At 46.5% G+C, this 27,190-nt stretch overlaps 1 protein-coding gene across 6 annotated transcripts in view; it reads left to right on the plus strand.

The window, feature by feature from the left end:
- rnf220a (ring finger protein 220a) overlaps positions 1–27,190 on the plus strand; it is a 37,583-nt gene that overhangs the window by 4,637 nt on the left and 5,756 nt on the right. For 2 of the 6 annotated variants that reach the window (XM_030363466.1, XM_030363469.1), the window contains exons 2-10: positions 1,410–1,458; positions 3,853–3,948; positions 6,854–6,896; positions 8,195–8,241; positions 9,045–9,168; positions 15,556–15,748; positions 16,993–17,048; positions 17,244–17,367; positions 24,910–25,018. In XM_030363466.1, the coding sequence (XP_030219326.1) occupies positions 1,410–1,458; positions 3,853–3,948; positions 6,854–6,896; positions 8,195–8,241; positions 9,045–9,168; positions 15,556–15,748; positions 16,993–17,048; positions 17,244–17,367; positions 24,910–25,018 (841 nt within the window). Of the gene's footprint in view, positions 1–1,409; positions 1,459–3,852; positions 3,949–6,455; positions 6,702–6,853; positions 6,897–8,194; positions 8,320–9,044; positions 9,169–15,555; positions 15,749–16,992; positions 17,049–17,243; positions 17,368–24,909; positions 25,019–27,190 lie in introns of those variants that run through there. The other 4 variants (XM_030363465.1, XM_030363467.1, XM_030363468.1 and 1 more) reach the window with 3 other exon arrangements.

Below are 27,190 nucleotides of genomic sequence, written 5' to 3' on the forward strand. Positions count from 1 at the left end.
CTCCCTCTCTCTCCCTCTCTGCATCTCCTTCTCTCCCTGTCTCTGCATCTCTCTCTCTCTCCATTCCCGCCTACGTTTGTTTGACAGCATCAACAGGCGGGCAGGGCTCTTGTTGTGGTTGACGCGTCTCTCAGGTTCCCTGGTCATGAATAAATGTGAGAGAGGAGAGGGAGAGAGACAGACAGAGAGAGAGAGAGAGAGAGATTGGGAGGGGGCATTACATGCCAGCTCGAGTGTGTCGACGATGTTTATTCTCTTTGTTGGCAGAGGTAAGGCTGCCGTTCAGCTCTCTCACACAGAAACCGATATCCTGACACACACACACACACACGCACGCACACACACACACGCACATACACACACACAGACATCTGTAGACTCTCACATGCACGCTTATTCACACATGTGCGATTGACATAGATTCTCAAACACATCCTTACGCTCAAACATAGCCTGTGCACCGTGTCTCACACACACACACACACACACACACACACACTCAAAAACACACACACACACACACACACACACACACACACACACACACACACACACACACACACACACTCAGATACACAGGCCTGCGTTCAATCGAACAACGAAAGCATACACAAACACACACATTCACACACACACACACACACACACACACACACACACACACACACACACTGATAACAAAAAATAATCCATGCATACTCAAACATGTCAGAGCGGAGATGTAGAAGAAGAGAAGAGGGGGAAGGGGGAGGCGGGGGAGGGGAGGCAGAGGAGAGATAGGAAACAATCCCAGGTGTCAGTGAACGCTGAGAGCCATCGCCATCAAGACGCTGATGTCACACGGTGTGCAATCTACGACGGCCATCTTGAATCCACCCCCTCTCTACGGATTTGTATGGATGGCTGTTTGGCCTGTATGTGTGTGTGTGTGTGTGTGTGTGTGTGTGTGTGTGTCTGTGTGTGTGTGTGTGTGTGTGTGTGTGTGTGTGTGTGTGTGTGTGTGTGTGTGTGTGTGTGTGTGTGTGTGTGTGTGTGTGTGTGTGTGAGAGAGAGAGACAGAAACCGACACAGACAGACACACAGATACACAGATAAAGTCTATCAAGGTTGAGACGGTCAAACATCCCAACAGAACTTGAGATCATTTGAAAGTCCTTCGTCGCTCCTCCGTGGACAGATCTACTCTATCTTCAGTGTGTCTGTGTACCTTCCTCATCCTCCTGCTGCACTCCAAGGAAGACGAAGAGAATGGTAGATAGAGGGACAGACTTTGAAAATGAGAAATTGGAATATATAAGGGACACTGAACGACAGAAGATAACAGATGGCAAATAAAGGGTTGTGCGATACTGATATATCCTTACCTCTCTCTCTCTCCCTCTGTCTCTCTCTCTCTCTTTGTTTTGCAGTAAAAACCCATCTTCTAAGGACGGCTCTGCGACTCCAGGGACCCCCAAGGTGAGGACGATAAGCCCGGGTTTCTGTGTGTCTGGCGGGGTCTCATTACCACAGACGGATAAAAAGTGACATTTTGATATCTCCATTCATTTAGAGGGTCTGGCTCTGATTCTATTAGGGGGTCCACATTCACTCATCTCCCCTCCTCTCATCTGACATATCATCACCTATCATTACATGTAATCGTACAACACTGTATATCCTTACATAGCATTACTTATGCACATATCGTTACATATAATCATATATCATTGGATATCCTTATGTGACGTTATAAATATTCACCTTCATCCCGTTTTATACAGTTATACACTTTTATAGAACCACATATTATAACACCACATTTTATGTTTCCATCCATATGTAATCACAAAGTGACTCTTGTAAATCTCTGTTTCAACACAATATGTCTGCAGAGTTAAATGAAGGCAGCTGCATTACACACCAACCAATAGATGTCGTGTTATTCTATAGTCCTGATTCCTGTCATCGGGGTGAAGGGGATATTAATTAAACCTTTCCTTGATGACGGCGACCTCACGGCTCGGTCTGATCCACCATCTTGTCCGTGACCTTTCGCATCCCGAATAGTTTGGTGGCGGATGAAGAATAATTTGGGAAGCGCTCACCCAGAAAGGGTCCTGACCTGCGCTTTGAGCACGGCTCATCCCTACAGCGCCACTTTGTACAAAACCAGAGCCCCTTCGCTCCCACACACACACCTACCCTGACACACACACATACACACCCCACACACACACATACACATACACTCACACACACACACACACACACACACACACACTCACACACCTACCCACCAACCCACACACACGCACCAACACACACACACACCCACATGCAGGGTTGTGGGCGAGTGCACGAGGAGCGAGTGTGCGGCCGTGACCGTGCATGCCGGTGCGTTCCGTTAGTATTCCGCGGCAGGCGCGTGTCGCAAATAGAGAGGGATCTTTTCGGGAGCACACCGGCTTTGGATGGAATTTTCTATTCCTCCACTCTGCCCGGCACCGTCGCCGTCCGCCGGGGACGTGCCGGAGATTAACCCCCCCCCAACGCATCTCCTTCCCTGGGCCGAGAGGCCTGCCTGGGCCAGCCTCCTGCGATCCCACCCTGGATGTCTTGTCTGATGGCTGGTAATCCACCAGGGGGGGGAGGGGAGGGGTGGCCAAGACAGGATATCAACACACACATACACACACACACACACACACACACACACACACACACACACACACACACACACACACACACACACACACGCACAGACCCTAATATATATTCAGGATCACACGGCACAAAGACGACACAGCCTCTCTACACACGGAGCATGCAAAACACCCTTCATGCCGATAAAACGATTGCCTGAAAGGCCATTTCTGCAAAGTTTGGAGGAGTTTGGAAAGGACTTTAATGGCTACGGAGAAAGCATGTTGCGGTTTAATGTAGCGGTATGCTCTGGTCTGTGACAGGTCAAAGGTCGGACCTTCCACACTTATGAAAACATTTTGAATTCACTTACACACTCACGCATACACGTGCACGCAGGCATAAAGGGGCAGTGTGTGGTGTGTAATTTGCCGTGGCAGCCCCGTGGGTTGGTCATTCCTCACATATTATGATTAGATTATGGGATGTCTGCCCTCAGCCCCTGTATTCCGGCCCAACACGCTGATTAATAGGAGACGACTGGAAGCACAAATATATCATCACACCCTCGTAAAGGAAAATAGCACGACGCAACACAGGGGAATGTATAAATATATATATATAAATATATATATATATATATATATATATATATATATATATATATATATATATATATATATAATGAACAACATCATCAATTCATGCATGTGTATATCCGAGCACACGGCTACATTTGTTTATTCATTGCATTCATTTTTAGCAAACAAGGAATTGATTTTTTGTCTGAATTTCAATGCATTATGGGCAAAAAGCGCATCCCATAATGTCAGAGTTAGCATTCTCCATCTCCTCTCGATATGTGTCCTCTCCTCCTCCTCCGTCTCATCCCTCCATTCTAGACTCCTCTTAGCACCTTGTAAAAACCAGCTCTCATCAGCGAAGGGCTTTAATAGACAGTCAGAGACAGTCACCTCTGAGTTCTGTGACCCTCAGGATGCCGTCGCTACGATGATATCGGGCCCTTGCTAGGGGCAGCCATGCAATTGTCTAGCATGTTAATTAACTTAATTTAGTATTCTGAAGTACAGATTACTAGCTTTTACTAACTTTATTCCCTTCTCTCTCTATCCCCATCTCTCTCTCTCTCTCTCTCTGTCTCTCTCTCTCTCTCTCTCTCTCTCTGTCTCTCTCTCTCTCTCTCTCTCTCTCTCTCTCTCTCTCCAGTCGTTGCTGTTGTCGGTCCACATCAAGCGTGAGGGAGAGTCCCCGGTGGTCTCACCCATGTCCTCAGAAGACGCCCACCACTCCGACAGATACCAGGTCACATACACACACACACACACACACACACACACACACACACACACACACACACACACACACACACACACACGCACACGCACACATACAACTGTATGCACACACTCTCTCCGTCTCTGTCTCTCTTTCTCTAAACACACACCTATCAGTTTTCACCCATGGTGCAAACGCTCCTTTTTGAAACCCCCTTAGAGGTCAGGGGTCGCTGTTTAAGTCGAGAACATTGGATTCCCCCACTCCAAGACGCCTAGGTTTAGAAACTCCTGGTGGACCCAGAAAACACGTGTTCTCATCCCCTGTCCCTCACAATCACACCACCAGATCTGACTCCAATATATATATAGACATTCCCAGGCCTGGACGGCGTTAATAACCTGGTATCTACTCCAGTGTGTGGCCAGCCCTATTCAGCCAGAGAGATTTGTGGTAAATGGCTTTTATACGCATTGTGCTTTAGGCAATGACTGGCTCCCGTTCAGCCAATCATGATTGAGCACAAATCCTAATTACGATCCAGCTTCTACTTACTTACGTACCGGCACCCTAACACACACACCACTGAACATATACACCGACCCAAACACACACACCACTGAACATATACACCGACCCAAACACACACACCACTGAACATATACACCGACCCAAACACACACACCACTGAACATATACCGAAACACCTGGACACAAGTATGACACAGACATGCACGCCAAAATAGGACATAGACACTTGCTTACGCTAAAACAAATACAAACCAACACACACAGACACACAAAAATACACGTTCATGCATCACAACACACAAAACCCCACTTACATAAACACACACAACACAACCATTACACACATAACATCCCCTTCGCATTATCCTTGACAATATATTTAGCTGAGGAGCAGATTGGCAGGAGGGATTTAACCCCCCCCACCCCCCCCCCCCCCCCCCCCCCCCCCCCCCCCCCCGCGGCTGCTCAGAGTAGGGGTCCGTACCAACAGCCATAACCCCCATTTGACCCCTGGGGACAGATAGAGATGGAGGCCCCCAGGGCCCAGGGGCCTTATACACAACCCAGAATGAATCTGTTTAAGTACACAAGTGTTACACACTAAGCAAAACACAATCATGCACAACACGGGACTGTTACATACTACAGCGGATGAACCAGAACACAGCAACACAACAGGTAGCTGTTACACACAGACACTCAGGGGCCAAACACACAACTACACAACACGTAAAGAACACACACTGAAGCTCCAAGTGTACAGCGAGAGAACACTTTGTGACAATGTGTTTGACGTGTTGTGGCGATGTGTTTGCACGCAGCTCAGTTAGACTGTGGATGGAGGTGGTCGATGCCACGCCCTGCAAAAGAGCACGTCCACGCTGTGTGGAGATATGTTTAGGATATTATCCAGTTATTAGAGTGATTTTTATATTGGAAAAAAAGTTGGTTTCCTGGGGGACTGAATGGTTTAACACTGTGATGTATGAAGAGGGGGTTAAGTGGGTGTGCCCCCCCCCCCCCCAGCCCATTACACACCATAAAATATCACAACTATTAGCTCCTCGCTGACCAGCATTGGCCGTACCGCGCACACGCCCATGACACGGATCGCTAGGCCCTTATGGCGGTGAAGTAGATCTTCTCATTAAGTGAAACTGCTGAAATCTCCTTATTTTATACAAATGATTAAGTCAATGGCGCTCACTTATACCTACCACCCATGGAATTGCAAAACACATACGCAACACTTTTTCTCACCTGTCTTCCCTTACTCATTCCTCATCTATTTTCTCATCACTTCCGCTCTTCACTCTATCCATCTCTCTCTCTCTCTCTCTCTCTCTCTCTCTCTCTCTCTCTCTCTCTCTATCGGTCTCATTCCCTCTCTCTCTCTTCTTATCCATTTAAATCTGATGCCGCAATCTCTTGCTACCTTTTATTTTCTCACACTCTCCACCGTGGCTCTCCAAACAACCTGACCTGTCGGTTGCCTCTTGCCGTGTGTGCGTGCGTGTGCGTGCGGTAATGGCGTGTGCGTGGCGTAATAGCGTTGGGACAGAGAATAGGGCGGCTAATTCAAGAGTCCGTAGTTATTATTATGAGTGCGGGGGTTGGGGGTGAGGGGGAGGACTGAACCAAGTGCCCACTTGCTGTTGCCGTGTCAACGAGAGGGCACCTGTAAAATGCTTTGAGATCCCTCCCCACACACAAGTAAAAACACACACACACACACACACAGAACACTTATTACTATTTTAAATACAATAGAAAAGGGTATTATAAATAATTACCATTTTGGTTATTTATTTATATATATAAACATATATATAGGTAATATATATTCATATATAGATATTTTATTCATATTAATATTAAAAATTATATATTGGATTACAAACAGTCAAACTATTTTAGACTCCTTTAATGAGCCACCGCAGACAGACGACTCCCCTAATGTCTTGCTGCCCCCTAGTGACCGAATAGAAAAATAACACGACGTCCATCGAAGTCACATGATCAAAACAAGCCAACATGGCGTCTGGCAATGTTGTATATGCCGACCGAAGCGCAACTTTAAATCCTTTACCATCCGTTTAATATTATACTCTCAACATTATATTTAAAGTGGTATACAACTTCGTCGGCCGTTCATGGCAAGTTTTCTCTAGTGCGTTTTAGCGGCATAAAATGTTTAAATGAAACTTGACAGCTCTGTTATGGAGGAGGTCGAGGGCAAGAAAAGACATGTAGGTTTTTGTTTACTTCTCTGGCCATGATATCCCTTCAGCATCCAATGCAATCTTACCTTAAAAAGCTGCATATCACCATATCACTGTTTTATATCGATTGAGCCACACCTAATGTTCATGTTTTCTCTTTCCTTTCTCTGTATTTGCAGACGTTTTTACGAGTGCGGGCTAATAGGCAAACAAGACTGAATGGTATGTATATTCATCCTATATTACACCCCCATTCATAATCTAAACTTTTTATGTATTTTTCTTTTCCATCTCACTAAACCACATCACAACGAAATGTGTCCCAATAGTCGTTATGCTGTTGTTATTACACATTCAATTTATTGAGAAATATACATTTCTAAATTGTTTTAAGAAGTGCATTGAGAATGAAAATAATAAATACCTATTACTTAAAGTAAATACTTAGAATTAATACAGACACAGACAAATACTATTCATTGTTTTGAGCTTTCTTTTTATGAAAATTATTTTTTTTCGTCAACTGAAAATAGGGCTAGATTCATTTCTATGTTATTATTATACATTGATAATGCCCTGCCAGATTGAGCCTGTTCGCATGACTAGATTGAATAGTAGTGATTAAATAGTAACTCTGTGTGTCCATAATTATAGTACCCATATGTTGCAGCAAATGGATACTTACCAACTAGATAATATTTTATAATTCATCCTGCCCCGTTTGTTGTATCCACAAAAGTGAAAACAAATAAGAAGCTGAATGAGAAACCATTGAGGAATACGACTTGGAATGCTCTTGTCTATCATTTATCCAAATCCAGCCACTACCCTCATAGCACACTAGTTTTCAGCCCCTGTATTAAGAGGGACATTTTGCCCCTTTACCCCCTCCTCCTGGGGGTTCATCTAAAGTTTATGTTCCTGCACCGCCGCACTATTAGCATTTAGCAAAACCTACAGAGGATTCAGGGCTTAACGGCCTACTCTGTTCTATGCTGTTAAATCTCTAATTTGAGATATATATATATATATATATATATATATATATAATCATAGTGTGTGATGGGATAGAGGGAGGAGGAAGAGTCTGCTAGATTTGATAGGAAAGCGGAGTATTGAATGGACAGAGGGAGGAATAAGGAGTAATGAACAGGAAGGAAGTAAGAGGGTATAAGAGTAGAGCGAGAGAGGTGGGGGAGATGCTAGAGAACCATAGGCTGCATGTCGATATAAGCTTTCTTCAACATAACCTCCTACATACGTCTGTTGCCAGAATCGGACGCACTTAATTCACTGAATATACATGTTTTTATGGAGGTCAACGTGTCCATAGTATGTTTACAACCACAGGCAGCTTGTTGACAGTGTATATGTTGACGTTTTACCGCCGACACTCACTATTCCATTTGACCGGCTCTCTACTGCCTGCAGGTGTGTATCTGTTACACCCGTTGAGAATGTAGGGCTGTACGGGTTGATGATGCTGACCATGTGTCTCTCCCCTGTCGCTCTTCCTCCAGCCCGTATAGGAAAGATGAAGAGGAGGAAGCCAGAGGAAGGGGGACAGGTATGTCCGCTGTGCAGCGTGCCATTGGCTGGGAGCGAGGAGGAGATGAGTAGACATGTGGAACAATGCCTTATCCAGGTAGCCGACGTCCAAGCACAAGCACCCCTCCTCTTTCTCTTTATTCCCACCTATCACCGTCCTCCACCAGTCCCTACAGCCCCCTCAGCACTTCTCTCTCTCCGGAAGGATTCCCACCAATCACCTCTTTCCTTGTAGAAGTCGACCAATGGCATGCCTAGAATAAACCGCTTTAACCCTCTGTACCTCCTGTATAGATTTGAACTGATGGCGACTGTGGTGTTAGTAGATGGGATGATCACTGTTTTTCAGTGTGGGGAATTTGTACTAATTGCGATTGATTAGCTCGTTGTGGTTGACCAATCACAGCAGTGTGTCTGGTGGGCAACCATTTCACTCTCTGTTATTCTATTAGCCAATCAACAAGCATCACTGTTTGTTAATGAAGTGAATAATCTCCCTCTTTCCTATAAATTCTGATCTGTCGAATCACTAACCAGCATTAGACCAACCAAACACTTACCAAACACAACATTTATTTGTTGTTATAACAATTGTTTTTTAATACAACTTTATTGGAAAATACATTGTGAGAGTGAACCCTCTACGGTATTGATATAATATAAATAAGCATAAACATAAATTTGTAGCATTATTTTTGTAGTCTTGAATCGATCTGTTAAAAACTTGTTGCATAACAGATCAGCTGTATAGTTGTAGTGTTTGACCTACCGCCCTTTGATGTCACCTGTATTGACCTGTGGTGTGTTGTGTTGTGACATCAGCGCGAGGGCGCGTTCGGCGACGACGACTCTGCCGATGGCGAGAATGGGCGGGGCTTCGAGGAGTACGAGTGGGCGGGGCAAAAGAGGATCCGAGCCACCGCGCTGCTGGAGGGAGGCTTCAGAGGTACACACACACACACACACACACACACACACACACACACACACACACACACACACACACACACACACACACACACACACACACACACACACACACACACACACACAAAATTAGTGCTGTGTGGTTAGCCTGTGGATGCTAATAAAACAGGGGAATGCTATCAGGGTGAAGAGATTGCCTATAAAGATAAAGGCCACCGTCGTGATGATGATGATGGCGATGACCCTTCAAGCTGTGTGCTCAGCTCCATCTCCCTCGATCCACCCCCTCTCTCTCTCTCTCTTTGTCCTTCCATTTGGCTCTTTCGCTGTTGTTATCTGGCCTTGGTTCTGTCTGTCGCAGCAGCGTTGGCTCTCCTGAAGTAGGGCTGATGGCGACTGGGGAGCTGTAATGGTTGACCACCGGAGCTGCCCCCCCTCCCCCCCTGTACTGCTCCCTAAGCCAGGCCAAGGAAAACACATTTAGCTGGGCGATTGACCTGCCGTGTGTTTGTGCGAGTGCGACAGTTTGCGTGCGTGCGTGCGAGTAGTGTGTGTTGGGGCGGGTGTGTAGGACCACATTGGCCCTGCAATGCAATTATAGAACTGGACCCAGGAGCAGGCCACAAGGGACCACAGAGACTGCCCTCTTGACACACACATGCACACCACACACACGCAAAAAATGTCCCCCTACATCTTACTCTCAATCTCCTGTTGTTTTCCTGAATGTGGATCTCTCAAATATTTTCTCTGATTCATAATTCATTCAAACATTTTCAGATTCCAATATAAACGTTTTGGTGCCGTCGGCTTATTAATAATTGTACAAATCCTAAAACAGATGTAAAGTAGAATGAAATCACAAAACAAACAAGAGACATTTCCAACATCTTTCCTAGGCCACGCTTGTAGTCTCATCCATTGAGTTACTTTGAAGTGTGTGTGTGTGTGTGTGTGTGTGTGTGTGTGTGTGTGTGTGTGTGTGTGTGTGTGTGTGTGTGTGTGTGTGTGTGTGTGTGTGTGTGTGTGTGTGTGTGTGTGTGTGAGCTTTCACGATGTGTGAGGATGAAATTGTTAGAGCCTCCCCCTTTTTCACAGTTCCTACTCCACTTTTATCTCTCTCCTCTTTCCGCCATCCCTGTTCGATCTGTTGTTTAAACACACACACACACACACACACACACACACACACACACACACACACACACACACACACACACACACACACACACACACACACACACACACACACACACACAGTTAGCTTCACCTACCCCCTGCCCAACCCCATTTAACACACAGGCACAAACACTCACACCTCTGTCACAGGAGCAGAGGAGGCAGATCAATGTTGAAATCCCAACTAAAGCGCAGACAAACAGCAGTAGCAGGTTGGGGGAACGAGGGAGTGACAGTCCTCTCTCTCTGTCCCTCATTGAGCCTGTGTTTAGTGTTGAGTGTTTAAGGGGGTGGACAGGACCCTTCTGCTGTTCTCTAATGGGCCGCTGTGTGATGTGACACGGACCACAGATGTGCCCCCCAAGGAGACCACACACAGGGGAGACTTGAAACACAAGACAACCACGCACGCACGCACACACGCACATGTGTAGGTCCACTCAGAAGGTGGATTTTCCTCCTTAAAAGATCCTGTGGTTCAAAAGCACACACACACAAACACACGGCTGGAGCCAGCTGGGTCTCCCTTGAGCTGAGGGATGCGGAGATGGTCTGTGTGTGTGTGTGTGTGTGTGTGTGTGTGTGTGTGTGTGAGGACCGTGGGGGGTGGGGGGTGGTCTTCGGGCAGGATAAAGCAGGGTCTATCTCTCTGAAGCGCCAGCAGCCTCTCTTTGAGAACCCTGAAGAAAGCCGGCTGCTAGACATGGGAGGCGGGGGGCTTTTTAAGAGAACCCCCCCCCCCACCATCCAAAGACAGGAGCAGGCAGCCTGGGGAGGGGAGTGGAAATCGAACAAGCTCAGGTTGTGATTCAACTTCAACATGCTTCTGTGTGTGTGGGAGAGGGAGGGGGGCCGGGTTGAGGGGGGAGAGTGAGTGAGACACTTCCCTGTATCTCTCCAGCTTACTGGGCTTCAAAGAGCCATTTTGGCAGAAGCTGAGACATCTCTCCCCTGTGTGTGTGTGTGTGTGTGTGGCTGTGCCTGTTCCTCCCTGCTTTGCTGGAGGTAGAAGTTGCCTATCTATTAGTACAGAACATCACAGGTTCCCCCCGTAACTCTACACTTTCACTCTTTAACAAAGTTGGCAAGTGTTGCTTTATTCATTTTTTATATATTTTTTTAAACTTGTCTGCTTTTGAGTCGTTGTAGAAACGTCTGGCAGAATGTCACGTCTTCTGCTTTCATTGGGGGAAACTCGCCCGTGCTTCATGTCATCTTGGCGTGAAGTATTTTCACTGCGAGATAAGGACCCACACAGCATCTAGACAGGCAGCCGGGCGGACGGCTCTCAACGTTTCATCATGTCTGACCATCAGTGAGTGTAGCGATTGGAAGACAGACTCACAGACAGATCCCCGCTCTGGATAACAGGGGGGCCCTTAAGAGATGGAGAGGGGGGACCGAGGGAGAGGAAGAGGGATTACGGCTGAAGATGGCCTGAAGGAAAGAGCAGATGTCGAGGGGGGCTGCTTTGAAAAAGGACTTCAAAGATGGCCGTCTCATCTCTTTGTGTTTCCCCATCCCTGACCTGTAAATGGCACAACGATAGCGCACTGACCTTTGCCATGCCTCGCCCCCCTCCTGCATCTCTCTCGCTCTCTCCGAGCGGTCACGATAATTGCTATGGCAACGGGGTGTCACCCGAGGCCGCCCGATCGGGTCGATCTGGGCTCCCGAGGCTGTCTGACGTGTCCTTTGATCGCCCTCCTCCCCCAACCCTCTCCATCCCTCTCTCTTTAGATCACTGGGGGGTAACCACGGCGACAAGTATGTAGATTGGAAGTGTCCCGTGTTAATGTCAGGAAGCGTGTTACCTGGCGGAGGGAACACGTGTAGTTGGCGTGTCGAGAGTCAACGATATGCATGAGGCGGCTTTAGAAATGTGTGTGCGCGCGCGCACGCGCACCCTTGTATTGATTGCCCCTTGTCTTATTAACGTGCAGGCTACACAGGCAGTGGAAAGGGGGGAGCTGATATGTGTATCTGTAATTAAGGGGCACCCCAGGCGGACATTTTGTGTGCTCAATTGTCGTTATAACTTTAGATGACATTGTACAGAGAAAAACATGTTTGTTATGTTTGTGGTTGTTTCTCTTCTGCTTTTGGCCAATTGTTCTTTGGCTACCTTGGCGAAAAGCCTCTGCGTGTTAAATGTAATGTTTTTTTGTGCTCAATCTGCTATGTATAATTGTTTAATACTAACTTACCAGTGAGAAACACACCATTGGGATAGGGTGCCTTTTATTTAATAGTAAATAATCACTATATAGCCAGACAATGGCACAAAAAGTGTTTAAACACTGGAAAGTCCTTAGAGAAAAGCAGTAGAATAAGAAAATAACAGTGGATGTATTGTGAGATGGAGGGAAGAATATCGACAGAAGAAAGAGGGAAAAGGAGAGGAGGAATCCAAGGGTTAAATAAGCTTAAAAGAGGGAATGGGTGGAGGAACTGGAAGAGGATGGTTGTGTTTGTGTGTGTCAGTGTCTGTGTGTGGGGCATTCTGTCAGTGTGTGTGTGTGGCAGTGTGCACTGTGAGTGAAAGGCAGTTAAAGTGACTCTGACCTTTCGCCGGCTAGATTAGATTGGCCTGCCAACACTGCTTAGAGGGACAGATAGTCACACGGCATGTTCACTAGCATGCGCTCAAGCACACACACACCGGAGGGAAAGACCAAGTGTGTGCGTGTGCCCACGGACGACCGCACGCCTGTAAGACCCCGTAACGTACATACATATCTACCCATCAGGTGATCCGGGTGGACCGTAGCAACTGTCACTTCTCAGATTTCCACTGTCCAATTCCCGTCTCAAACCTTTGTTGGTTTTCCAGGCTGTAGACTTGTGGTCGTTTACCAGTTTACGATCAATAATAAAAAGCTGTTCATTAGACATTAGGTACGAAATTTATTTGATAAACAATTTTTTTGCCGAACTTTGAACCTTCTGTGCATGATCAAGATTTATTCCCTGTCCGTAGCAATCGTCCGAAAGTTAAATTCCACTTGCTGTTGTCACCAACCGGCCACAGGATCCATATTTCGATCCATTGATTTGATTACCAACGATCTCCTCCTCTCTCCACCTCAGGCCCCGCTCTCTCTCTCGCTCCCCCTCCCTCTCACATTAGCGTGCGGTCTGTCTCGAACCGCCCATTTGCCGCTTGGCTGATGAAACGCTCTGCAATTCACAGCCCGTCACTCTCGTGTCTTCCAGCTTCTCCCAACCATAGTGCATTGTGGGTAGCACAGCCCCTAATCTGAGCGTAGAGTTGCATTAGCACTCAAGACAGAAACTCAACATTTTATAATTGAATTACATCTGTACTCGGAGTACAGTTGTTATATTGCAAAACGATCATGCCGGTGTAACTATATATAGAAAATAAGTTATCTTAGCATTAGCAACTCTAATAATTCATCCATATGATATAATATGCTCCCTCTACTTAAAATATGTATAATATAGCAGGTGTATGTTAAGTAGAGGATCCACAATACACCAATATTCTGGAACCTGCTCTCTACTTATGACATTTTTGTAATAAAGAAGGTCTGTTAACGACATGGAGATATTAAAAAGCAGAAGGGAGCATGATCCACCAATATGCTGGGATATGCTCCGTCTATATATTATATCCCTTTGGCGTTAACGCTCGTCACACCCATACGGCCTTAATACTGCCCTCTGGGCCATACTTGCCGTTTACCGCGGGGTTGGGGTTTATGTTACGAGCCGCGGCCCCCGCTGCCACCGCCATCGGGACCAAATAAAAGGTAAAGGGCCCTTTTTATTGGATCGCTAAAAACCAGGGGCCTGTTGGAGATGGGGCCCCGACATTAGCGGAGTATTACAACCGCACCGCTATCCTATTTTATAGTAACGCCTGTCAGACCCTCTCTCTCTCTCTGCATCTCTATCACCGTCTCTGTCTCTCGCTCTCTCGCTCTCTCTCTCTCTCTCTCTCTCTCACCGTCTCTGCATCTCTCTCTCTCTGTCTCTGTCTCTGTCTCTGTCTCTCTCTCTCTCTCTGTCTCTGTCTCTGTCTCTGTCTCTCTCTCCAGCCATCTCTCTCCAGCCATCTCTCTTTCTGCCTCTCCATCTCTCTCCATTTGCACCATTACGGATTCTTACGGAGAGGGGATGAATGCATGGTCTGAACAGGTCGAAGGAGAAGAGGAGGGATCGTGGTTGATGTTCTAGCATGAAGCGCAGCATGTGTCATCATGGCATGTAGCGCTGTGCTCGTTTCATTTATTTTGGTGTGCGGGGCGCTCTCTGTAGACATACGTGGGAACGTTGGAGGAATGTTGGGGGACAGGTGTGAATTTCATGGCTGTCAGGTTTGTCAAGGCTATGACTAGAGCAAAACTCACACACACAAACATGCACGGCATTGTGTGATTGAATAGACGAGTAGAAAGAAAATCAGTTGCCTACACATGGTTGGACAGACAGGGAGTAAGTGATAGAGACACACACACACTCTCTGAGACATGGGGTAAGTGACAGAAGGACAGACAGTTGCACAAACACGCACCAGAGATGGACGATGCCTTCAAAGTGATGCGCGCGTACACACACGCACACGCACACGCACAGGTTGGTGTTGCTAAGTGGAGCTGAAAGGGGCAGTCAGGCAGCGGTAAGAGTTTGTCTGGGCGTTCATCTCAGGGTTTATGGAAGTGCCACAAACACACACACTCAGGCGCACACACACACATGCACAGAGTGAAGATGGATGGCTCACATGTCCATCTTCATCAGGTCACCTCCATCCTCCCTACTCTCCCCCCTCTACTACTCCACAGCCCTCCTTGCTCGCTCCATCCCTCCCCACCCACCTTTCTTCTCTTCTCTTTCTTAACAGCAGTTTTCATAACTTTTTTATACTATTGTTTTCCATCGATGATCGAAATTGAAAGAGCTTCAATCAATTAATACGTAGGTTAATATGCAGGGTAAAACGTCTGAAATGGCACTAGATTGAACTAAATTCGTTATATTCTACACACAATTTCACAACAAATCAATGTTTATTTTTTTCAATTACATCAAAAAATGAATGATGACCTATTGTCCTAAATTACTGCAATATAAAAAATGTGTTCCAACCAATGTCTTCCTCCTTATCCTTATCCCTCTCCCCTTCTCCTGCTCTCTCTCTCTCCTTCCTACTCTCCCCCCTCTCTCTCTCCTGCCCTCTCCCTGCCTCTCTCGCCCTCAGGGACGGGCTTCGTGGTGTGCGGCACCAAGGAGAGTGCGGCGGACAGCGACGGCGACCTGGACGTGGACGGAGACGACACGCTGGAGTACGGCAAGGCCCAGTACACCGAGGCCGACGTCATCCCCTGCTCCGGGGCCGGCGAGGACCAGGGCGAGGCCCGCGAGAGGGAGGCGCTGAGGGGCGCCGTGCTCAAGTACGTCTATAGTTTAGTGTGTACCTCTATAGTGTAGCCTAGCGTAGCCTAGCGTAGCGTGTTCAAATACATAGCCCTGCATATTCGGGGTTCAAATATGGGTCGGCAACCTACCCAACCACTGGCACGTTGCAGCATTATCATTGGCACACTTTTTGTTTCGGGCATTTCTTCCAATGCAAATATGATCAAAAGAGTTAGAGTGTTCTGAAATGGGATCAATTGAGAAGAAAATATTTAAAATATTGTTGCAAGTGGCCTGTATGTATCGCCTTCACATGGTTTTGCAAAGCTGTACATGTCTTAAAGATATTGATGTGGATGGTTCCAACATTCTCATCTATTCTTATTTTTTGCATTTCTCACAGTGCAAATATGTTTTTGAATGAGTTTCTGAAAGTGAGGTTTTAAGATGGGACATATGTAATTATAATTTGTAAGCCTGCATGGCGCAAATATTACAACAACAAAAACCTTTACAATGTTGATGCATGGTTGTGGACTATATGGAAATAATACAATTCCAGGTCTTCTGGAAATATTTTTTTTGGCGCTGTGTCATAATTCAGCTTAATATTTAATATATTGTTGCTTAAGGCACACCCATTAAGTTACGAGAAAATGTCAAACTGGCCCTGCATGTTGAAGAGGTTGCTGACCCCTGGTATATAGTGTCGCCTAGCGTAGCATGCTCAAGTACCAGTAGTGTAGAATAGCGTAGCGTTCCCAAGTAAATATATAGTTTAGCCTAGCGTAGCATGCTCAAGTACGTCTGTGGTGTAGCCTAGCCTAGCGTGCTGAAGTACGTCTATGGTGTAGCCTAGCCCAGCGTGCTCAACAACGTCTATGGTGTAGCCTAGCGTAGAGTGTTCCAAGTAGGTCTATGGTTTAGCCTAGCGTAGAGTGCACAAGGACATAGTGTAGCCTAGCATACTCAAGTACATATATAGTGAAGCGTGCTGAAGTACATACATAGTGTAGCCTGGCGTAGCATGCACAGGTACGCTAGGCTTAAGTTTGATATCAGGGTTTATTAATAGATTCGTATTTGATGATGACACCATGATATGTATTTCTGGTATATTCTTGTAATTTGAATTGTTATTTTATCCTTGTGTGTCCTTAATGTGTTGCATGTATAGATAACCCAAAGAGTCACCCTGCCATAACTAACTTGTTAAATTGGTGTTTTGGGAGTTGCAGTCTTTAGTCCCTAACCTTTCTCTCTTCTCTGAATGTAACAGCGGTGGGATGCCTACTACCAGAATAACGCCAGAGTTCTCCAAATGGGCCAGCGACGGTGAGTCACAGCACACACGTGAAAACCCAAATGTAATAAATGTAGGAGTGGTGCGGGTTAAAAGTTTTGTGCTATTGTTACTTCCTAAATGGCTTGTTGTGCCACCCTTTTCGGTGTGTTCCGGCAATTGAGAAACATACGAGTGTGTGTATGATGTGAATGTCCCTCAAACCACCGTTCTCCTCGTGTCTCCAGAGATGCCGTCGACGAGCAACGGTGAGAGCAGCAAGGCAGACCCCAACGCACCCTCCTCTTCCTCCTGCTCCTCATCCACGTCCTCCTCGGTGCCGCGAACCTGTAAAAACAGCGAGATCGAAAAGTAGGTTACACACACACACACACACACACACACACACACACACACACACACACACACACACACACACACACACACACACACACACACACACACACACACACACACACCATAGTAACAGAAAAAGTGGGAGAGAAAATCACTCATCACTCTATAATCACATCAGACCACAGATACACACACACACATGCACACACAAACAGCCAAACCCTATGACTTTCTGATGAGTTTTCTTACTAGTGGGAGAGTTGCCTTCTGGAGAGGTCATAAATGATGCATTTAGTCAGGTGTGTGTGTGTGTGTGTGTGTGTGTGTGTGTGGGAAGGGGGGGGTTCTGTCTGTGTGTGTGTGTGTGTGTGTGTGTGTGTGTGTGTGTGTGTGTGTGTGTGTGTGTGTGTGTGTGTGTGTGTGTGTGTGTGTGTGTGTGTGTGTGTGTGACAAGACAGGGTGGGTCTCTTGGTATTGATCTTCTCTGCAGTTGTCGCCTGTCTGAGCTGAGAGCTGGCTTGGAATCCTTAATTGGGACGCACACACACACGGTGAACACACACACACGGTGAACGCACAGGTAGTCTGTTGAATGAAACATCGCACTGAGGCAATGTTCAAATAAGAATCCTCAGAAAGCCTTCAGATGGGCCCTACAAGTGCTGCTAGCCTAGCGCACAACGAGGAAGGCTAGTATAGAATTATAGCAATTCAGTGGACAGAGACAGCAGTCGATGATTGTTGAATGAATAGAGAAGTGCTTTTTAGTTTAGCTTAACAGTAAGTATTTTCCTCGATCCGTGTTGATCGAGGAAAATACTTGTACAAATATTTTCTATATTAGCATAGGATAGGATATATTTATTTGTCATTGGACAGAAGTACAACGAAATTCAGTGCACTCATGTACTGGTCTCATTTAAAAAGGTAACATAATAAATAAATATAGAAAATACATTCAACATTTCTTTCACTCACTACATTCATGTCGTCATACACTATACCGTTAACTTAGTGCCATTGTATGCCTAAAAAAAAAATAGTATGCCTTAAAATAGTAGTACAAATATGTAAAGTGCTGAGCATTACATTACATGTGGACGTCACGGATTATCATACCTAAATACTTACTAGCACGAAAGAGCCTCCCATTCAAGTCCTGATCCCCAAACGTTGTATTTTCCATCAACGATGAAAGCCCCAGCGCTCTCCCCCCCGCTCCACCACAAAAGAGACGTCCATCACGTCCCCTTACGCCTGGTGCCCGGAGCCCCTACGTCCGTCCTCCACGCCCTGATCGCTGCCCAAAGAGTGGGGCTACAAATCTGGAGCTAAGCGGCGCCGCCCGCTGAGGCATGGCCAGGGAGACGGGCGTCGGGAGGGGGCCCCCGGGCTGACTGCTCATATGAGGTCCCATTATTCAAGCCAGGGCCCGGATTAATCTATGTTTAGGGCCCCACCGGCCTATTTGTCACACTCGTATATGTTTGCACACACACTTGAAAGTCGCACAAACTGACACACACACTAGCCTAGACATATCGTTCGACACGCATGCGTACGCGCACACACTCAAACCTGTCTCTCTCGCACACACACACACACACACACACACACACACACACACACACACACACACACACACACCTAGACAGATCATCACACAAACACACACGCTTACACACAGAAAACTCACACACAATCAGAAACTCTCACACACACTTTCCGGCCTAGACCAATTATCACACACACACAAGCACACGCACACAGGCTCACCTAGACAAATCATCTCCCACGCACGCACGCTTTCTCTCCTTACACAAATACACATGTAGCTGCATATGCAGACACTTTTGCCATTCCATTAGAGGGAAGTGTGTGTGTGTGTGTGTGGGTGTGTGTGTATGTGTTTGGGGAAGGGCCAGCACTCCCTAATTCCCCTCATTTCCATGTGCTCATTCATATTCTGCCCAGAGAAAACAATCTCTCACACACATCCACACCTTGTCCCCTGCATGGGTAATGGGGGTCAGAGCATCGGCGGAGACGGGCGAGAGAGATAGGGGGAGAGCCTCAGAACGACGGGGCGAGAGAGAGGGAGAATTTGGGTGTGCGGGGTGACAAAAAAAAGGAATTTGGTTGATTGCTTGCTTCTGCATGTCTGGCATATTCCCCCTGTCCTTTTGCCCCTATTCAATTACTCTGCACACACACTCACACTCCTGCATACACAAATACACACACGCATACACACACACACACACACACTCCTGCATACACACACACACACACTCTTGCGTGCAGACATAGACCTGCTACTCTTGTCTAACAAAGTGGGGTCATGGGTTTTCTCCCTTGCCTGAAGATATTTTTTGTGGGGGCCTGGGATCAACCTGGCCTTGTTGCAGGACCCCAGAGAGGACATAGCACAAAGTGTATCGTTGTTTGTGTACCTCTGTCTTTTATTCGGTCCCTCAAGTCCGTTGCTCGGGCTTAGCTCTACCACTGAGGATAATGGCATTGGAGCATTGCTTCAACAAATCATGCTCAACGTTTCTGTCAATGTAACCTTTCTTGTTTATTTCTTTTTATTTATTTCTGTCTTTGTCCTCATTTTGCAGGGTTAGGGTGTGTGTGTGTGTGTGTGTGTGTGTGTGTGTGTGTGTGTGTGTGTGTGTGTGTGTGTGTGTGTGTGTGTGTGTGTGTGTGTGTGTGTGTGTCCCACATATTAAATATCACCACCGAAGCTAACGGCCGAATCACCAGAGCAGCTTGAAGTTTATTGATCGGCGACACGACCGTTGGGTGGGGGGGGGGGGGTGTTTGCTGAGCAAGGAGATGCATTTGATCAGTCGCTCTCTGTGGTGTGATCAATTGTGTGTGTGTGGGGGGGGAGAGATCAAGACAAGACAGGTCAGTGTTGCTAAGTACAGAGACAGCGGTCCGACAACTTGGATTGATTCGCTGCAACACACACACATTTGCTTTCTCTCTCTCACACACACACACACACACACACACACACACACACACACACACACACACACACACACACACACACACACACACACACACACTCTGAATGATGAATCACTGACAGATGCTTAACGACACAATTCAAACAAAAGTCTTCGTCCGCCATGGAAAAACACTTACACACACATGTTCAAAACGAAGACGTAATTTTTTGGAAAGGGTTTATCCCGTCTGGCCTGTGTCTAGCCGTCCTGAGGGTGCTGGGTTTCAGTCCACATCACTTCGCCGGTTGCTCAGTCTAACTCAATCAGACTCATCTGACCGAAAAGAAAAATGACGTTTCATATCCTCGTTTGGTCAGATCGTAAAGCTCTGCTGTTAGCTTAACGTTTTTCCTGGCGGTTTTTTCTCAGATCAAAGTTCAGCAGAGGGATAAAATTGTAGGGCACGGTGTGGCTTATTTTTTTATAGTATCTGTCATTTGATAGTAAGGGGAAAAGGCGGATTATATGTTTAAAACAAAAAACTCGTACTCTTGACTCGTACTACACCGGAACCGCTTTTCGGAAAAATACATTTTGATTGAACTAAAGCTTTATCCGTTATCTTCCCCGACGTTAACGCTGACGTAGATGCCCGGCGACAGTGCCGGGGGGCCCGAGATGGGTGAGGAACGGGGATATTGAATACGGGGGTAGGTCTCCTCCGCTCTGCCCAGCTTTAATCTAAGTGTCGGTGTAAAGAGGGGCGGCTGGACGCTGAATGATTGCATTGGAACAAACAGCGGTTGGGGACCGGGGGATGGGGGCCCGTAAACAATTCGCCTCCCGCCGTAAATGCCACGCGCGTTTTCCTGGGGTGGGGGTGGGGGAGCCTGGCTGGCCGCTGGAGCCCCCAAATGAAAACGAGATTTGTCTCCTTTTGTTACGTTGACGGTGTGTGTGTGTGTGTGTGTGTGTGTGTGTGTGTGTGTGTGTGTGTGCTTGTGTGTGTTCCTGCGAGGAGCTGTTTTTTGAGCATGCCTGCTTTAGTGAAATCTTTCTGTCCCGCTCTCTTGCACTATGTCTCTCTCTCTCTTTTGCTCTCTCTCACTCACTCGCTCTCTGATCCCAGATGGGTAATGATCTGGTCCCCTCCAACACACACACACACACATTGTCTCACATCACACACTCATTCCCCTGAAGATAAATGAGCTCGCGTGCACTCTCACACAAGCATGCACACACACGGATGCTCTTTCCCCTCTAAGATAAATGGGCCCTCCAATGCGATTGCTGCCAAATGCGGTGCTCCAGCCGGAACAATGTTGAGCGCTTTCCATGTGGCTTCTGCAAATAATTGAATCTGTCCTCAATTTGGACGTGATGAAGCTGGATCTCTGCTGCCGCTAGCTCTCTCTTGCCCTCGCTCCTTCCCCCGCTCCTTCCTTCGCTCCTTCCCTCTCTCTCGCTCTCTCACATTCACTTACCATTGTTCTCTCAAACCATACTTTCTCTGGTGGCCAGGAAACGTACAAGCAAAAAAAAAGCTGCCAAAATGGCTCACAAATGCGCGTGCACACGTACATGTTTATATGTGTGTGTGTGTGTGTGTGTGTGTGAGGCCCATGAAGGTGGACAGTAGATTAAGACACAGGGCTGATTGAGACGGATGGTGGGGGTCTTCACCCGCATACACACCAACACAGACACACACACACACAACCACACTGACGCACACACTGGAGAAATGAGAAATGGCCCCTGTGCGCGCTGGGGACGGAGCGCTAAACGGAGGGGAGGAAGAGCCATCTATCTGTCTGTCTCTGCCTCTCCCTCGCTCTATGTATCTCTAGCTCGCTTGCTCTCTCTCTCTCTCCCTCACCCTGCGTTTCATTTGTCCTGCTTCTTTTCAATTACCTTTTTTCTTTCCTTGATTTATTTGTGCTCCTCTTAGTTTTTTCTCTCCCTCTTTCTTTCCTTTTGTCTACTTTTTTTCGTTCTTCACTTCTTTCATTTTCCGTGTTATTCCCTGTTTTTATTCTTTCTACTTAAACACATCGGATGTAGCAAATAGTGATAGTTAAGCGTGGATACACGACTAAGAATGTGTTAAAATCACCAGGAGGATTAGAACTAGTTTCACAACGTTACGGCTGTGATGTATAGGCCACACTGGGAGCGACCTTTGACCCTTTTGAGCTTCCTGATATGAGTATCCGGGCTTCATATACCCTCGGGTGAGTGAGAGGTACACGTGAAGCGCCCGATGCAAGAAAACGCAAGGCACTCTAAAACATAGCCGGTGGGAACGATCGATTTGAAGAAGTTCCAGTTTGCCACTTTGACTTATGCTCCGAGCAAAGCCTCACCTCCCAGACTCCGCCGCAGTGTAGATATTATGCGTAGGAACCACACACTAGTAAAATATATGGATTCATAGCCTCGCAAATCAAAGCCGGATTATTAGTTTACTTCACACTTAAAAGCCGGTGCTTGGGATAAGAGGGGGGAAAGAGACATTTTTTTCCGACCAAATCAGGAATTATAGCTTTGGGAGCTCTGTTCAAGAAAACATATCTCGCCCCCCACTGCCCGCTGGGAGTAAAACTCGCCGGCCCAGTTGTGGAAACTACACCTCGCAGTTGTTGAGTTGTTTTATGAGTTGTGGAGCAGGGAGAGTTGTAAAACCTGGGTATTTATTAGAAGTTTTGGGCACGCAACTACTTTTTTTTTATCGTCAAAAGAGAAACACGCCAGCATATATCGTGGTGTTTTGGAATCATTGGACGTAACTTCATTTATTTTACTGGCTGTTGTCAGGTTCTAGCTTTAGTCCTGTTCCCAAGGTGACAATAAATGAAAGCAGTTTTCGCAGTTGCAACAAAAAATACTTACAAATACTTCAAACTGTCTGACTGTACATATGATCAAGCACTCTAAATAAATGCATGCAATAAACGTTTGTTTATGGCGTTGGGGAATTAGCATAAATCCGCAAGGCTAAATTAATATTCATCAGAGGCACAGGATTGAGGTTGGGATGGACTCTGAAAGTTGGATATTGACAGACGTTTATAACCTCAGGGTTCCTCTTTCCCCTTTCTGTAAAATTACTTTGGACAAGGTATTAAAGACCCGCCATATAGAGCAGGGTGTTTCAGTAGAGTTTAGTGTAAGAAATATTTATTGTTTGCTAGTTAAAAAAGTATAGACAGTCTTGTTTCAGGGACAAGCTGAGCCCGGCTCTGTTAAAAAGTCCATTGACGGCTACTTTATAAGCTAGGAAGCTAATCAAGGCTAAATGGCTTTTTACAAGCTTGCTGCTAATAAGGGAAAGGGAAGTGAGTTAACTGCATGCAGGGTGGGAGGGGCCATCACAGAATGCCCTGGGATGGAGACATCAGGGTGCATCATGGGTACCCATGGTGGCATAACCAAAATGAGCACCGCACATCTCCATAGATATATTTGCCATGAAAGTAAAATGAATAAACATAGCTAATTCAATGCTGTGATGAGAAACTGATATTGGTGACAAAAGCGCAATGAAAATCGTCTCAATGTACCAAGTTTAATTCCACTGTATGTATTCCCCAGAAATACATAGATTCATGAGGAATCCATACTACATGCCTTACCACACATACACACACGTTTGCACACAGACACACACAAGTAAGACCACCACTTATATGGCTGTCCTCTAAACAACCCCCCCCCCCTGTGTCCTTACTCGTCCAATCAATACCATCGATCAGCTACCTATCAGGCTGTGAAATGACCACATCACCATAAACACACACACACACACACACACACACACACACACACACACACACACACACACACACACACAACCCTGTATTCCAGCTGAGAGGGGAATGGAAAGTCTATTATAAACAACGGGGCTCCGCTTTGAGCTTCACCATTCACCGCCAAATCATCATCATCACCTTCCTCCTCATCAGTGGTCCGTGGTGGAGGCGTCAGGGCGGCGGCCCTATTGATTTGAGCGATGGCGGCCTGATATGCTGTTGGAGACTGTGTTAAACAGGCGTTTGTGTCACGCGTTAATCTTGGGCTGTTTGGAGGTGAGGGGGAAATCGTGGCGGGTGACCAGAGAGGGGTAGAAGGAACGAGAGGATCATGGATGAATGAGAGGATGAAAGACAGATTGAAGAATAAGAGGAATTAGTCGTGAGGCTGGAGGGGGATACAGCTGTAAATACAGATGTTGGTTTCCGTGGAAGTTTAGCTGAGGTTTTCGCCTTTTGGTCTGGCTGAATTAACACAACAGTGAGAACGCATTGCAGAAGGTTGGCTTTATGAAGTCATGTTGGCCCATAATGATTCATATTAACAAACATGCTTTTACTATGAACCACAACGGGAAACCGTCCTCATGGGAAATAATAGATGGGTTTGTAATGCTGAAGAGTGAAAAGTGAAAGCAATTGTACACGTGTACTCTTGGCTTACAGACTGTGCTTAAAGTCAAAAGAATATCTCTTAACCTGAAAACAAAATACCACAAGTGCGGTATTTCACAGGAACAACCAGAGCCCAACTGATACATTTCTTTCTACCCCTCCCCCAGGGTAACGGAGGACTCCACAGCCACCACGCTGGAGGCCCTGAAGGCTCGCATCAGAGAGCTGGAGAAGCAGATCCTCAGGGGAGACCGCTACAAGTGTCTCATCTGCATGGTAAGGACCGCCCACCGAATTAACCGACCAATCACCATCGTCAAGATGTTGCTCATTTACATAATACCAGAATATACGGGTTGAAGTAAAGCGAGCTCCTTTACTTTTTTTTTTTACATTTAAAATGTAAACTATATAAATGTTTGAAAAGTACCAATAATAAGTATTTGGACCAATTTATGAACTCTTGTGTAAGTGACCTCAGTCATACTGGGTTTTGGTCAAGTGGAAATATTAAGGTGCTGGACATATTTAGTCCACCGCCAATACCAAAGCTAACCTCTTCATAGTAAAAGAATGGATGTCCTACCTAGACCCGTTATATCCACTTCCATCATATTCCCACCCCATTTTTATCTCAAGCCTTTCTGAGACTTTATAATCTCCATCCTTATTGTTTGAGACGGATCCACCTCCATGTTGGCTCTTCGATGTGTTGCTTTGTGTTTCCGCCTGTGTGTCCCCACCACATGGCCCCCGCCATCACCACACCCCCTTGACACCCCATGGGGTGGGGTCATGTGGTTTGACCTGGTCAGCGTGGTGCAGATTGAGTTTGTTCTGTTGCCATCTTTGCGTTTTGTGTACGACAACGTTGGTGTGTGACAGTTGCTTATGGCATGGCTTCCTCCTCTTCCTCTTCCTCCTCCTCCCCCTCGCTCCAGTGTTCTGTTCTTGTGTCGTTCTCCCATTCGGCGAACAATCACCACACAATCTTGTGGTTGGCGGATGTTGTGTTGACCCCACAACCGATAAGCTTGGTTGTTATCGGTTGTCATGGGGATAGGTGGTGCATTACTTTACCCCAACACCACGTGACAGTGTTTAACGGCCGATTCGGGTGATATGACGGAAGGGGGATATGACGGAAACCATCTTTTTGCCATTTCAGGGAATTAGCCGATGACAAGCCGACAAGCGAAAGCAATACCAGCTCATGGCTGGTATTGACGACCGATCACATGACTCTGCATGTCCGTTATCGACGTCGTCTCGGTCGATATTCTCCGCGCGAGTCTAGTGAACCACCTGAGCTCCTCTCGTTTCTCGCTTCTTTCAATTTCCTCTTCTGCTTAGGCCATCGCCGCATTTTTAAAACACTTTATTTAAAACACAGAAATCACCCCACTGTCAGGCGGCCACCATAGAAGACTGCAGAATTCTCTTTGTGTGTGTGTGTGTGTCTTTCTGTGTGTGTGTGTGCGTGTGGATAATTACCGCCGCCTGCGCTTCCCAAAGGTCGCCAGGAGCCTGAGGTTACCCAGAGGGCGGGGAGCGCCGATCGATCACTCAGTGTCTCCCCCCAACTCTTCCTCCTCCCCCTCCTCTCCCCCTCACCAGACACACCGGGCCGCTGTGCTCATCCGTCACTGTCGCATCTCTCGTGTACGCGCACACAAACGCGCACCAACACTAGCGCATAAGCGTAAACTCTCAGGCAAACACTCACACACAGTACTTACAAATGCGTAGCATGACTGCGTAAAAGTAAACATGATTTTTGCAGACATACTCGGTCTTAAAAATACATGCACCGTCACACATTCATATACACAGACAGAAACACACACACACACACACACACACTGAAAATGTACAAACTTACTCCCTCACAAGTGTAGCCAACTACATGTAAGTCAAACTCACTTTTTACGCACACAAAGACACACACTTCTTAGACTGGCCTCCTCTGTGACACGCTAGGCCTCCTCTGTAGGTTAACTACAGACTTACAAATCGCGCACAGAGAGATGGTGGATGTTGGTGTGGTCAGTTCAAGTGTCTATCCTTGTGTTGTGGAAATATATTGTCTTGTCCCTTATCCCTGGCTTGGCTGAGTAGCTTGTGATTGACATCCGTCTTCATCTGGTCTCGTTGTTTCTGAAAGCATGTCATTTGGTGGAGATCTACCCCCACCTACTGTTCACCAGGGAGAACTACAGTCATTCAGACCGGAGAACCGGAATCAGTTGGGTCACATATCACATATATCACATATGCTTAAAGTTCATCAGAATATTAAAGATTTAAGGAGTAGAACTAGATTCTATCCAATAAACGGTAGTCTATCGGACCCAATGGAAATAATAAACCGGCAAATACTATTGCTGAATTCCCATCAAGGAAGCATCAGAACGAATGAAGGCTTATTCAACGTGTTTCCCCCCATAC

The sequence above is a fragment of the Gadus morhua genome, chromosome 8 (genome assembly GCF_902167405.1).
Source record: "Gadus morhua chromosome 8, gadMor3.0, whole genome shotgun sequence".
NCBI classification, from domain to species: Eukaryota; Metazoa; Chordata; class Actinopteri; order Gadiformes; family Gadidae; genus Gadus; species Gadus morhua.